General features: G+C 38.2%; 1 protein-coding gene across 3 annotated transcripts in view; it reads left to right on the forward strand.

Moving 5' to 3' along the window:
- The window catches only part of CACHD1 (cache domain containing 1), a 295,097-nt gene that overhangs the window by 98,122 nt on the left and 181,065 nt on the right, over window positions 1-15,910 (forward strand). For all 3 annotated transcript variants that reach the window (XM_049879478.1, XM_049879479.1, XM_049879480.1), the window contains one exon: window positions 12,865-12,927. In XM_049879478.1, the coding sequence (XP_049735435.1) occupies window positions 12,865-12,927 (63 nt within the window). The remainder of the gene's footprint in view (window positions 1-12,864; window positions 12,928-15,910) is intronic.

The following is a 15,910-nucleotide window of genomic DNA, read 5'->3' on the forward strand; positions in this document are numbered from 1 at the left end:
AGTGGAGATATTATTTAACAATTATTGTGGAGACTCCCGGCATGTTGTGCTGGAGCTGTTACAGGCAAGGACTGTTGCCATGGTATTCGACATGCGTGGCAGGCGTCCTGGCTGTGAGAGCTTGAAAAATGATACATCAGAAGGACCTGGGAGACATTTATGTAATCATATTAGCATCACATTTATTCCATAAAGGCTAATGGCTTTGATTCATGCCTTAAATTTCCACATTTCAACCCATCATTTTCAAGGTTGGTTTTTTCTCTATTTAAATTTTTGTCTTAAAACATTTATCTCTTCAATACTTGGCCACTCCCCCTGCAGCAAGTTTCAAAGTTTAAATTTTTTGTTTGTTTAACCATAAAAGTCAGATCTCATCAGAAAATATAATTTTCTTGAAACAGCCATATGGCAGAAAGATTCTTCACATTAGTAGCTTCTTAAAAGTCTAGCAATAGATATTTCAATAAAATTCCAGCACAGTAGTAGAGTGGAAATTTTAGGATCACAGTGTTTTATATAATCTAACCTACTTTCCCATATTATAGGTGAAGAAATGAGGCCTAGTGATGTTAAATGACTTTGCTGGGCCAGAGAGCTAGTTTAATTAGAACTGAAATATGACATTATTAGTTGTTTAGGTATTGTTATAAGTTTTTATTTTTAGTTTATTTATTTAATGATTCTACTGAAAAAAAAAAAAAGTGTAGTGATTAAGAGCTATGGCTGGTAACCAAAAGGTCAGCAGTTCGAATCCACTAGGCACTCATTGGAAAGCATATGGGGCAGCTCTGTTCTGTCCTGTAAGGTTGCTATGAGTTGGAATTGACTTGATGGCAATGGGTTTGGTTTTTGGTTTGGTTTTAAATAAAAGAATATACCAGAATTGCATTTATTAAAAATTGTCTCTCTCAATATGGTATAAATGAACATTTCATGTAGGACTTGCAAAATATCCAGACAGCATCACAATAGCATATTTTGAAATACCAAAGATTAGTCATCTCGTAATGCAACATTGCAGCTGTGTTTTTGCCCCCAAATCAGCAGTTACGCTTCATTAAATTATTTTATTGAACAAGTATTTCTCAGCGTCATTCCCTAATACTGTTCCATTCAAGCTCTATAAAAAAAAAAAAAAAAATAGGGATTACAAAATTGAATAAAACTCTCCCTCAAGGTCAAGTGTCATGTTAGAAGACGATCCAGTTCGTTTGGTTCTTAAAGTTGTCGAGGACCCTTGGGATGGTAACTGGTTTCTAAATGGACGAAATTTCCTTCTTGTTGAGTAGGAACAGTTCAGTGAAGTGGGTGCATGGTTTTGAGCGCGTGGAATGTAAACATTCCTAAAGCATCTATTTCACCATGTCACTCCCCAGCTAGAAAGCCTTTTAACAGCTCTTTATTTCTGGGCGAATATTCATTTATTCACTTACCTGTTCAAAGAATATTTACTGAGTTCCTACTGTGTGTGTAAAATCCAACTCCTCTCCCTGGCTTTAAAAGCCTCCACAGCCCAAGCCGCATCCTTTCTACTCCATTTTTAGTTCAGTTTTATTTCCAGCGGCTCCCCTTAGGAAGCTTTCTATTTCCACATATTACTCTGCATCATAATTATTGACTTTGGGGTCTCTCTTTAGAATGTTAGCATTTCCAGGAAAGAAACAGCATCCTTATCTGTTAACACCCACTTCCAAGTTTATGGGCCAATGCTTATTAAGTCCTTTGTAAGGGTTTTCTGATACCAAACCAGATGCCGCCAAGTTGATTCCAATGTAGGGCGACCCGATGTGTGTCAGAGTAGAAGTGTGCTCCATAGAACTTCCAATGACTGATTTTTTTGTAAGCAGATTGCCAGGCCTTTCTTTGGAGGAGCCTCTGAGTGGACTCAAACCTCCAACCTGTCTATTAGCTGCCCAGCACATTAATTGCACCACCCAGGAACTCCTTCCGATGCCAAGGAGCCTAGAATGTAAGGTCCACCCTGGCAGGGGTTTTTGCCTGTGGTCATTCTTACATCCCTTAGCATCTTGAAGAATATCTGGCCGAAAGTGGGAGCTTAATAAATATTTTCTTTATGAATGCATACTGTGTGTCAGCCTCTCTTTGTGAATTTTTTGAAACGCTTTCACCCAAGCTCTTGTTCTTTCTTCCTCTTTTAATCTTAGCTTTAGCAGTTGAGCCCAAGTCCCATCTCTTCAGAGTCTCCCCTCTGCTGAAGTCTGACAGCACTTTGGGTTTGTGCCAAATATACTGAGTTCATATGGAGTCGGCTTTATATTGCTCACTGTTACTTATTCTTTATTCTTAGTTTCTTCTCCCAACTAGAGAGTGAGCTCCTTAAGGCTATGGACCGTATTTTACATGGCTTCTAACTCCTTCAGAAAGGACACGATTGATTGACTGAGCTATCAATTAAACATCAGTCGCTTAAGTCTGGAAGGTTAAGCATTTCAAGGTTTCCAGTTCCCTTTGTCTTTAATGGATGTATTCCTAGAGACCTGAGCATTTGTACGGGTGTGTGCGCACATGTGTGCACACACAGAGCACTGAATATTGAATACTTATGCACATAAAGTGCCACCCTCAAGAAGAAAAGCAGAGCCATTAAACATCACAATTTTTTTTCTTTCAAGGTGAAAAAAAAATGCCTTAATGGAGATCTGGAGGGTGGGGGCAGGGGATTTAAGAGTTAGGAAGAGTGGAAGTAGGGGAGTGGAAATTTGGCACCATCTGCTTTGCATTTAAGCTTTTGGGCGACTCGACTTTCCATTTCTGAGAGGCTGCCATGTGCATTGTCATGAATATTACTTATAGTCAAGTTACATTGGCTAAAGGCTGAATCTTTCCAACATGTGGAACTGATTTACTTGCCTTTTTCCCTCTTACCCCCTTTGAAAGCCAAAACAACAACAACCGAAAAACCCAATAAGCCTTCAGAACCTTTATTGCATTTAGGGAAGTGTTTCCGTCTTGTTTTGCTTGCCTTTGTTCTCTGAGTTCATGTTTACCCACCCACTCTCCTGTTTTTGAATGCTACAACAGGAAATCAAGTGATCAAAACTAGAAACTTGGCTTGCTGAGATTATTGCTTTAGATTTTCCCTGCTCAATCAGAATGCAGGCTTTTTCTTTTTCCCTGTAATTTCTTTTGAGGGGTGGGGTGGACCAAAACAAGCAGCCCTTTGTAAAGGTGACACCAACTTGTGACTCTCCCTCATGCATTCTTACTATTCACAGCTCATATTGGTTGAGAAGGGTGTTAAAGTTAACTGCCATCAGGCTAAGGAATTCATAATTTGAGTTCCTTTGTGAATTTGAAGTGCTTGTTTTGCCAGTGGTGTTTCTCTGTGTGTATGTGTTTGTATTTGTATACTAGAGCGTAAAAATGACAGGAAGGGAAAAACAGGGGGGACAAAAAGACTTTGTTAATACATTGTTGAGAGAAGAGGAAAATATCTTCTTTTGTCATTAGTATATTCTGTAACCAACCAAAATAATGATCTAATGTCTACATGAATCCATTCACAAATGCTCATGTGTGTTTACTGTGTGCAATGTACTGCAGTGCTAGGTGTCATGGGGATCAAAAAAAATATATGGCATGAACCAGTTGTCAAAGAATGCACAAAATTTTAGGACCTACAGCTCAAAAAAGACTGGAGGGAAATAAAGTAAAATGTGAACAATAGTTGGCTTTCACTGAGTAATCTGACAGTAGATTTTTTTCCTTCTTATTAAGTAATTTTCAAATTTTCAAAAGTGAGCATATTTTATGATTAGAAAAAGTAAATAAGGTCCGTTACCTTTTTACAAAATTCGTCGTAACGTAGATTGTCTTAGCTGCAGAAGTTTAGAGAAGGGAGAAGTTACCATCGGCAGGAGGCTGTTAAGAATGAGCTGGGATTTAAGTTGGTAAATAAACTATGCAGGTACTTTTCCAGGTATTAGATGGCAACAGATGTGGTTTTTCTCTCTCTCTAATACTTCCAACTATTATAGAATAACTCACTAAGAGACTATTCTTAATACATTTTTAATAGATTAGCTATCTTAGAGTAGAATAATAGAGTAGCTATTATGGTATGTTAGAATAACCGTCATAATGGTATGCGTTCATAATGTTTTTACTGCATATTTATATAAATTCACCTTCATATTTATGAGATTAAATGAGTTAATATATGTAAAGTACCTGATGCCTGACAGGTAGTAAGCACTATAGAAACATTAGCTGTTACCATCATCAAGGAGCTCTGGAGGCGCAGGGGTGCTTGGCTCTAACCAAAAGGTCCGCAGTTCAAACCCACCAGCCACTCCTCTGGAGAAAGATGTGGAAATCGGCTTCTGTAAAGATCACAGCCTTGGAAACCCTATGGGGCAGTTTTGCTCTGTCCTATAGGGTCGCTGTGAGTCAGAATTGACTTGACAGCAACAGGTTTGTTTTTTTTTTAAATCCTTATTCATAGCAACCTTAAACAAAATAAGGAAGTCTGTCGGCCAGGACATGTGTGCCCAGGATACCATTTGCACAAGGTCATCTATTGTGTCACTGATTAGTTTTGTTTTAATTCCCAACCTAGGCCTCTTCCTCTGCCATGGTTTTCAGTATCTAAGCATTTCCCTTTGTTATAAAACTGGGATAGCCCTGTTTGTTGCAAGTCACTGTGATATTCAAGATATAGTTTTTATAGTAAGGGCCAAATATAAGCCCCTGCGTTTATTTTCTCTTCTGAAAGCTCTTGAGGTGGTGACTCAGTGCAAATGGCTCTTTGTAGAATTTAGTTACAACTTTGGATCTGTGTCGTTTTTTGAGTATGAGAACTTTGAAAAGTAATGTTTGCCTTTTCCCATTTTAAGCATAATATGTGCTGAATTTTGAGATTTGGAAAAATGAAAAAACAAAAAAAGTAGAAGGAAAATATATTCTAGATTCATTATTCACAGACAAGCCCTGTTACTATTTTAGTCAATTCTAGATTTTTACAGGTTTTCTCTATTAAGAGGATGCTGGCATAGAGGAATATACGTAAACTTGGAATAAGGCAGATTTTACCACTTAATAATGGTCCACTTTGGGTAAGTTAGGAAACCCTGGTGGTTTAGGGGTTAAGTGCTGCGGCTGCTAACCAAAAGGTCAGCAGTTGAAATCCACCAGGCACTCCTTGGAAACTCTGTGGGGCAGTTCTGCTCTGTCCTATAGGGTCTCAGTGAGTCGGAATCGACTCAACAGCAACGGGTTTTTGGGTGAGTTACTTAATCTCTCAGAACCTCAGTCTCCTTACCTGTAAAATGAGAACATAGTAATTACTATGAGGAGATTATTGTGAATATTAAATGAGCTGATGTGTTGTAAACCACTTGAATCAGTGCCAAACCCTGGATAACACATACATAATTATTTGTAGTCACCCCACATGATTACAAAAATATATGTGTATTTAAATACTGCTTTAAAAATATTCTTAAGCATTCCTTGTTAACGAATCATTGTAAACCTACTTTTAATATCTGCACAATATGTTTTTGATTGAATGAAGAGTAATTTCATTGGACCCCTACTGTTGTACATTTAGGTTATTTCCAATTTTTGTTTTAGTGATGGCCTTTTGAATATTATTGGCAAACTATTTTCTTAAGCCACCTGTATCCAGTATGAGCAAGTTTAGAGATTAAGAAAATGACTGAGATTTATAGCAACAGATTTGTGACCTCAGAATGCAGTATGATCAACCTCCTCAGAGAACGTCATTTTTCTGGACCTTCCACATGTTTCACAGTGTTAGGTTAAATAGTCTGGTAAAAATCAGACGGTGTCTAATCTTCTGGGCAGGAGGGATTCCTTAAAACCTGGTCAAAGATTATTCATGGGGGTGTGCTTAGGGGAGAATAAAGTCATGCATATGTTTTCTTTCTGAAATACTCAAATTAAGTTCTCAGCCCAGTCATGGTTGGAGCTTGCTTAAACAATGGCACTTTTCTTTTTCAGTGGTTAGTGTTGGTCAGCTTTTTGAGATAACAGTTGTGATCTATATTTTCCTTCCCTCTGGACGCAATGCCTAAAATCATAGAAACAAAAGTAGAACTGAATGAAGCTATTAGTGAACTTGTCAGCCTGAACTGGCTTGCTACAGAGACCTGTAAATAGCAAGAGAATAAGCTTTTGAATAAAAATTCAGTCTTGCATTTCCTTAGCAAAGACTGGGGAAAAGCAATAGAATCTCATTAGGGATATAGAAGTATTCATTTCTTCGGTGTGATATTCTACTATAAAAACAAAAACAAAAACCCACTTCCATCGAGTCGATGGGACAGAGCAGAACTACCTCATAGAGTTTCCAAGGAGCACCTGGTGGATTCAAACTGCTGACCCTTTGGCTAGCAGCTGTAGCACTTAACCACTATGCCACTAGGGTTTCCTGTATTCTACCATAGCATTCATTCAAACACCTAGTTAAAATGTGGCAGATCTGTTGGAGGAGTGAAGGTGGGGGCAACAGTCTGGACCGACTATCTTATTAACACTAGTAATTGTTCTGGTTCCAGCAAAGTGGAATTCGCTTGCCATCTTGATGGCAGGCCCAATTAAATGGAGAGATTTGGGAGGGGAGGAGATAGTGGGTCAGTGCAGTGGGGACAGGAAGGACTAAGGTACAGCCCATAACAGAGACGTAAAACATAGAGGAACTTGTTTTACAAATTGCTTTTCAAGATGTTTGTCCTCTTTTAAAAAATGTTTTTCTCTCTTGGAGTGGAGGTAGGGAGAACTGTCTTCAACTATTATAAGGCTAACTTTTAACCCCAAATTTAACTAATTTGGGTTGAACCTCCTCTTTTGGGGATGAGGGATCGAACCTCCTCTTTTGAGAATGAAGAAGAAGGCAGTGCTTAGGTAATAAAAGCACTGGTATATGCAAGGAGAGGAGATTTGATTAAGTTTTGTTATATAAATTTAGAGCCTCCAGGTTGCATGAAATTCTGTTAAAGATACCTTTTTTCTTGCTGAAAATTCAGGTTTGTACAGTTCCATTGAATGGGAGCTGAAGACTTAGTAAATGTATGTACTTACAGTATGAGGGCGCAATTAATATGTAGCCTCAGGGAAGGCTCAGGAAGCCTTATCTGCGCACTGCTAGGTGACTCTCCAGTTGGTACAGTTGTAATTTTATATAGATTATGGATTGAGTTTTAGATTTTTCTTTGAGTATTATAATAGCCCAGTTAGTGGGTCCTTGCTCTTTCTTTTTAAATGCATAAACAGTTTGAAAAATCTATGAAAACATTTGACTTTGATATATTTTAAAGAGACTACCTAGAATGTATGTTTAAAGTAAATATATCGAAGTATAGCACACATACGGAAAAGTGCACAATTGTAAGTGTACAGCTTGATGAAGTCTCACAAAAGTGAACACATCTCTGTAACACCCAGATAAAGAAACAACATTTCCCACAGCATTCTAAAAGCCCCCTCACTCTCCACAAAGGGTAACTAAGCCCTATCCTGACTTCTAACAGGATAGGCTAGTTTTGCTTGTTTCTGAACGTGATATAAATGGAATTGTACAGTTTGTATCCTGGTGTCTGGATTCTTTCGCTCAGCATTGTGTTTGTGAGATTCATCCATGTTGATGCATGTTGCGATTGTTTGTTCATTCTCCCTGCTGAATATAACATTGTAAAGACACCACAATTTATTTGTTTTTTATTCTATTGCTGATAGACATTTGGGTATTTTCCAGTTTGGGGTTATTATGAGAAGTGCTGCTGTGAACATCCTTGTACATGTCTTTTGGTGAACACATGAGGACATTTCTATTAGGCATATACCAAGAGTGAGAATTGCTAGGTCATAGAACATGCATATAATTTACTGGAGAAGATACTGCCAGTTTGTCAAAGTGTGTGTATTAATGAGAGAAAGGTTGCTTTTTCTTTAGATCAGAGTACTCAGTTCTCATGAGTGTGAGAATAAGACATTTCGTTGTTTTCTTTTGATTGTGGAAATAAATGTAAAAAATGAAGAGACTTTAGTGAAATAGTTCTACTTAAAATAACTTTTTGTAACCCCCTATCAATTTGAATGGTCTGTTTAGTATACAGTAAAGCATATTTTTACTTTTAGTACTCAAAAAGAACTTTTAAGAACGAGAAAGAGTCACAGGCAGAGGTGGGGAATATCTTTGCCTTTACTTCCTGGGACTTGTAAATTGAGCAGAGTAACTCCTGACTCCCCCTGGGTTGTGTTCAGATTAAGAGTTCAAATTGCTGGAATTCCTTTGGTCCTCCAGAGAGTTGGGATAAGGGAAAGTGACAACTTGAAGAGTAGAATAGAATGCCGGCTACCCGCCCCGCCTGCCTGCCCGCCCGCCCATTCCCTCACCCTGTTACTGTGAGTGAATCATCCCGAGGGCTGAGGACCTGACCTGGCGGGATCACTCATCGTTTTCATTTTGGAGGAAATCTTTTCCTTGCCATATCCATGTCCTCTAACAACCAGGAAGACTCTACGCCGAGGTCACCAAAATGTCAGCTAGGTATATCATTTGGAATACTGGCTATCAAATTAAAAACAGTCCTTCTCCCTCCACCTCAAAAAACAAAACAAAACAAAAAAAAAAAACTGTGTCGTATTCTTTTCACAGGTTCACATAGCAAATGGAAAGTAATAAAAAAGTAAAACCTTTGCTGGCCCTTTTAATTACTCCTGACATTGGTCACATGGGTGAGGTTGTGCCAGCACATTATATCTTGCTTAAAGTAAAATGAGGAGAAAAGAACTCAACTCCTCATGTTTTTCTATATTCAGATATTAATTTCCCTAGAGCACTCAGTAGCTAACCAAAAAGGTTGGTAGCTTGAACCCACTAGCCTCTCCATAGGAGAGAGCTGTGGCAGTCTGCTTTCGGGAAGATTACAGCCTCAGAAACCCTGCGGGGCAGTTCTACTCTGGCCTACAGGGTCATTATGAATTGGAATTGACTCCACTGCAACAGGTTTTTTTTTGGACTCCTAGCTGAACCAGAAGGAGCTGTGGTGGCGCAGTGGTTATGCGCTCAGCCGCTAACAGGCGGTTTGAACCCACCAGCCGCTCCGAAGGAGAAAGCTGTAGCAGTCTGCTTCCGTGAACGTTTACAGCCTTGGAAAGTGTACGGGCAGTTCTACTCTGTCATATAGAGTCTCTGTGAGTCGGAATGAACTCGATGGCAATGGGTTTGGTTTATCCTGAAAAAAAAAAAAAATAGTGATGTGAATGAGTTTAATAGTTTTCCTAAAACGCAATACCCATTTTTAACTCACGATCTAGGTTCAAGCCTCCGTACTTCAATTTTTTACCTGTGACAAATTTTCTAACTTTTGAGTCTTGGTTTTTTTTTTAAATCTGTAACGTGTGGTTTCGAACCCGTCTCCCTACCACCACACAGGGTTCTTCTGAGGATCAAACTGAGATTATTTATTTATATGAAATTGTAAACTATAACAGACTAGGCCCTGAGAGCCAGGCCTTACCAGGCCCTGGGTTTTGTGAAAGATAACTGTGTCCTGACCACGTTGTGAGCATAGTGGAAAACTCACTCTATACCTGGAGATCTCAAGTGCGCACATGAGCCTGAACTTTTAAGCCTGCACCAGACATGGTTGAACGGTTATGTCATGCATGAGTTACTTGTATAGGTTCTACTGGCCTGGTTTGCTAAGGTTATTATTTTTTCTAGAAAAAGAAGGAGGAGCAGGGAATAGTTTTGATGATAGCCCCAAACTATGATTCTTACAGGCCATCTTTCATTAATGGGGTGCTTAGAAGATGTATACAACAGGTAGACTTACAGAATCGCCATTGCTCACATATAAGCTTTTTGAATGTTCTTTGCTTTTTTAAACGTTCTTTTACTTACCCACATTTATTAGGGGCAGAGAATAGAAAAATGCTTTGGAAGCCATAAAAAGATCGACATAAAAATATAAAAATATTAGCGACCATTATTAATAATCATGGGGACCCCGGTGGCACAATGGTTAAGTGCTCGGCTGCTAAACAAAAGGTTGGCAGTTTGAACCCACCTAGACGCTCTGCAAGAGAAAGACCTGGCAATCTGCTCCAGTAAAGATTACAGCCTAGGAGACCCTATGGGGCAGTTCTACTCTGTCACATGGAGTTTCTATGAGTCAGAATTGACTTGATGGCACCCAACAATAACAATAATTGTTATGATAATGTATGACTAATATAGGAACCAAAACACAGCCTTGCGAAAACATGGCCTTCTCGGCATACATTCCTTGTTACTACCAGGGAACCAATCTTCATTGTAAAAAAGGTGAGAGAGCTGATTTTCTTCCTTATATTGGGCCTTTCGTGGGTGTTGGCTTGAACAGGGTGGGCCTGGTTTGTTTCCCTGGAGTTGTTTATGCATCGCCTGTCAGTCACCTCTTGGGATAGCACCTTCCAGGAGAAGACAGATACTGCATGAACTGGAATATCACTGCCAGAAAGGAAATAGGAAATCATCACATTCACCAGGATCTGGAGACACTACATGGATTATGTTAATTTTTAATAAAGATGTACTTTTGGTGTTGAACAGTTTTTGTATGAAAATTAGAATAGAGCCTGGGAGTGTGGATGTAGTGATGTGTTAGACATTGTCCCAGCTACTTGTGGTTGTTAGTTGACATTGAGTTGATTCCGACTCATGGTGACCCCATGTGTTGTAGAGTAGAACTGCTCCATAGGGTTTTCTTTGCTGTAATCTTAACAGAAGCAGATTGCCAGGCCTTTCTTCCATGGAGCTGCTGGGTGGGTTCGAAATGTCAACCTTTCGGCTAGCAATAGAGCACAGCTCCTCAGATCATCATAATCTAATCAACTATGGTGTTCACCAGAAAACTGGGAATCGAGAATTGTAGGAATGGGAATGTATAGGTTTAAAACCCCTTTTCTGAAATACTGGTGTACTTTAGCATTCAGAATCCTGATGCCACTTGATTATAAAACATCTCCATTGAGATCTGGAGCAGATTCTTATAATCAAATGCCTTAATGCATCCACAGCAAAACACATGAGTCCCACACTAAATGGTTTAATAAAGAATATAAATACATATCAGTTCAAGTTAGGAATTACCACCAAAGAAGTTAAGGTTATATCATGTTTTGCTGACAAATGACAAAAACTTTTGATATTCAGAGCTTTTTAAATTTTGAAATTACAAATAAGGGATTTTTAATCTGCATTATATTCAGGTATTAGACCCTGACAATGATTTTTTATATGTGTCAAGCAATGAGGTAGCAAATTCCTAGGAAGCAATAGAGATAAAACACCAGATCTGGAGTTACAGTGCCTGGGTTCAAATCCCAGCCTTGCCAAGTGATTTTGGATAAGTTTCTTAAGCTCTCAGAGTCTTAGTTTTCATCTCTAAAGCCACAGTAAGTTTGTATAAAGATTGAATAACATATGCATGTGACACACATTGTAGGCCTCAAGGCCCTCAGTAAATATCTTCAGTGTCTCATCTATATAACGGTGATAATAATGGTACCTATTGCAAAAGGGTTTTGCAAGACTTAAATAAGCAGAAGGAACATACTTAGAACGGTGCCTACCCCATGCAATAAGTATTAGTCAACATCAGTGTCCTTATCTTCCTTATTAGAAATTTGCAATAAAGACTTTTCTATCAGCAAAGCCATTTTGAGGGAAGAAAGGGGCAGTACATATCTGTTGAATGAATGAGTGGCACTTTGGAGAATGGTGGGAGGCACCGTGATAATTTGTAATTATAATTTTCCAACTGTAATTCCACCCCAATTCTTCCCAAGTTTGCCCCAGCACCTTGATCTTCCTTCATTTGCACTCTGTTTAGATTCTACAGCCCTTGATGAACTTGGCACTTGTCTTCCTCACCACAACCATGCAGGTGTGTTAGGCTGTCTGAGAGGCTGTCCCAGATGCTGACAAACCCTTGGCAAGAGGATAGAAAGGAAAATGGAAATTTTGGCTGGCATCTCTAGGTCTGACTCCCTTCTCATCTGGAGAGTTCCAGTGGTATCTTTAAAGCTTTAGGATAAGCGATGAGGCTGCCGCTCTCTTGTGCCCCTCTCTCAGATATGTATCTTGGATTCTCATTTTTTAGTTCGTAGCGATTGTTCAGTGACGTAGCGTTTTGTAAAGTTGTAAGTCCTCAGAGACATATTAAATACAGGCAATGTTGGGAGGAGTTGGGTACTGCAGAGACCAGTGGAAGAATGTGTGTATTTGTGTGCCATAGTTTAGGCTAATGCCTTGGCAGGGTTGTCATATTTCCTGGCATGTAAGGACTGGATCTTCTCTTAAGGCCACGCATATTTGGCAAGTCCTATTACGTTACTCTCCTGAGGGGGTGCTTGAGTAACGGAAGTGATAGATAATATTGGTTAGGTAGTGACTGAACAGAGACTTGAGAGAATATGGAAAGAGTCCTTTTTAAAGAGCTTTATTACATTAGGTTTTAGCGTCTGTAAACAATTACAGCATTCAGGGAGTGTAGGATTTAAACGAGAAACACAACTTTGTCAGATTTACCAGTCGGATAAGATGGCATGGGCTCCGGAAATCTATAATTAAATGTGTTTTTGAAAATGAAAAATATAGTGTAACATCTGGTTTATTTCACTACAGAAGTGCCTGGGTCTTGCTTATATAAGCAGGGTTGACTTTGGCTGATATTTGGATTTCTCTGTGTAAAATTGTCATATTTTAATTAAATTTTTTCTACTTGATTCTGTTTTTGTTGTAAACAAATTATTCACACACATTCCCACAAAGAAAATGGCTGTCTTATTTAGAAAATCTAACGTCTGTTCATTTTCTTTTCATTGCAGCGGATATTCAATTCCTTTGTGTACACTGAGAAAATCTCCAACGGAGAAAGTGAAGTACAGCAGGTGAGAGGCTGTGGAGTCCTTGACATTCTCTGTCTTTGCTTTGCTTTTGGAGGTGGCTTCATCTCTCTTTCCAAGTGATTTCCACTTGTGGTTTCTTGTTGTTCTGTCTGTACAATGCCACCTTATAAATGCACCTATACAAAGACATCTTAAACATTATGGTGACAACTGCACACTTTAGGTTCTCAGAAAAAGTTGAAACCATGGTTACGTGGCTGGTTTTCTGTTATTCATGTTATACTTTGGGAAAAAAAACCTGTTGCCGTTGAGTTGATTCTAACTCATAGCAACTCTGTAGGACAGAGTAGAACTGCTCCATAGAGTTCCCAAGGAACAGCTAGTAGCTTCAGACTGCTGCCTTTTTGGTTAGAAGCCAAGGACTTCACCACTATGCCACCAGGGTTTCAAGTATTATTGAATTTCTTTTTGTTGTTTTGAAGATTCAGAAACTGTTCAAATTTTAAAATATAAGATGTTGTTTCTTATAATAAAGAAGAGAGTGCTCAGGCTTTGGAATCCAACAAACCCCAGTTTAAATTTTGGTTTTCCTAATTACTTTTTGACCTCAGATGAATGATTTAGGCTTCTAAGCTTCAGTTTCTCAATCTTAGATAAAAAATCCATTGTCACTGAGTCGATTCCGACTCATAGCGATGCTATAGGATAGAGTAAAACTGCCCCATAGGGTTTCCAAGGAGCAGCTGGTGGATTCAAACTGCTGCTGACCTATTGGTTAGCAGCCGAGTTCCTAACCACTGCACCACCAGGGCTCCTCATAAGGGGAACATAATATCTGCTTCATGGGGTTGTGAGAATTAAATGAAGTTATGTAAAATTAGGTGAGTATAAAATGAAATCGTCTATGTGGAAGGTCCTGATACAGAAGCAGTTCAGCAAATGCTGGTGCCTTTTTTTCCTTTCTTTTTCTTTCCTCTTTTCTTGTATTCTCCTTTTGCTGCTTTATACCCATCTTCTTTCAGTGCTCTGTGGGGCCAAAAAGTTTCCAAGCCAGATTCTGTTTACTTTATTTATAGCTGGCTTCAAATGGACTGCCTCCTAAATTAAAACATAGTGTTGGTGAACTGGGTCATAAATAATTGATCTGCTTGAAAAGAAGGGTGGTAAAGAGGATTCTGGGTTTTAATTTCAGCTAATCCACCAACTTCATTACAGTATGTGACCGTCAACTGGTAATTTGAAGCTTGGTTTGAAACGTAAGTTAAAAAACATGCTCAAGCTAAAAACCAGATGCTGTAGCAGAGAGTGCTTCCACAGAATAAAAAGATAACTATGGTGAAATACACAATAATTTAAACTCTTTGATATGCTGCCTATTTTTATTCATGGAGAACAGCTTGACTTGATCTGAACCTCAGAAGTGCTATACGAGAAAAAAAAGCTTTGCAGGCAACATTAGAGTGAAGTTATTTATAGGATAGTTATTTAGTTATAAGAAATTACTGTGGTTTAATCTCGAAGTTCAGCATTTCCTGTTTATAGAGAGTGACCTTTCTTATTTGTTTCTGCAAGTTACGTTTCCAGGACCTAAGCAGTTATGTATGTGTGGTTTTTCTCAGCTTTAGAATTAAAAACAAAACAAAACAAAACCTAATTACCTGAAATTATAGTGAATATGATGTGGTTTGCTGTTATCAAGTTTTATCTTCATAATTCCTGTCTTAATTTTTATTCCGGCAAATTGGAAAGTGCTTTAGGGTCATGAAATTTAAAGCTGGTTTTATGGGAGAAGATATGTTCGAGGAAAACTTTTGGGAAGACCAAAGGCCATTTGATAACGTTTTAAAGAAACTGACCCAGGGATATCAGCTTTGCTGCTTTCTTTGAAGTAACAGATACAAGTTCTTCCTTCTGCTGTTCTCAAACGTGAAAGTTGTTGTGTTTTCTTGGACTAATATCATTGCCTTAATTACATAGCAAAGAACAAATTTGGAAGCCTTCAATAAGAAGTTTTTTTTAATTATAGCAGCTTATTGAACATTTTTTTGGAACACTGGTGCAAGGCTATTTTAATATATTATCACATTGATTTTCCAAAATAACCCTGAAAGAAAGATATTATTCTTCTCACAGATGAGGAAATTAAAGCTCCAAGAGGCAAAATAAATTACCCAAAATTTCATTTAAGTATTATTTATTATGAAATTTAAAGTATTATTATTGTAGCATTTATATTATATAATAATATCATAACATATTATAAAAATATTTAAAGTATTATTATTATTAAATTTTGTTTAAGTATCCTACTATTAAGTAGGAGAGCTAGTTTTCCAAATGAGTTGAACACAAAGCTATATTGTCTGCATTTTTATTTTAACAGAGTTTATTTGAAAAATTCATGTTTTCTTCCAAAACAGAAGTCTCTGCTAAGCTCTTATCTTTATCTGATAGTTCAGGTGAAGGAGAGTTGTCACATAGTCTGTTCTCAGCTGTTCTGAACTGTCTCTGTTGTCAAAAAGCTCTCTCTTAAATGCTCTTGACTCAAACCAAAACAGATCCGACTCATATCAACCCTATAGGACAGAGTAGAACTGCCGCATAGGATTACCAGAGCTATAATCTTTACGGAAGCAGACTGCCACATCTTTCTCCTGTGGAGCAACCGGTGGGTTCGAACTACTGAGCTTTCAGTTAGCAGCCAAGCGCCTGACAACGGCACCACTTTTTTTTTTTTTTTTTTTAACTTTATTAGTCCTGGTTCTGCCCTCTGGAAGAATTCTGAACAAATAGATCTCATGCCTCTTTTCCATCTAGTATTTGGTGATAATGATCATGTCTTGTATTATTTAGGCAAAATTTCAGTTTACACAGGCCTTAAATCATTTCTGCTTCTACAACGTGATTTCCAGACCCTTTTAGTATATAACATACAACAACATCAGCTTACATTTGCATATTTCCTGAATAATTTGATATCACTTCGTTATGCCATATCTCCTTTGAACTATGGAACAACTCCGTG

This window comes from Elephas maximus, chromosome 3, assembly GCF_024166365.1.
Source record: "Elephas maximus indicus isolate mEleMax1 chromosome 3, mEleMax1 primary haplotype, whole genome shotgun sequence".
NCBI classification, from domain to species: Eukaryota; Metazoa; Chordata; class Mammalia; order Proboscidea; family Elephantidae; genus Elephas; species Elephas maximus.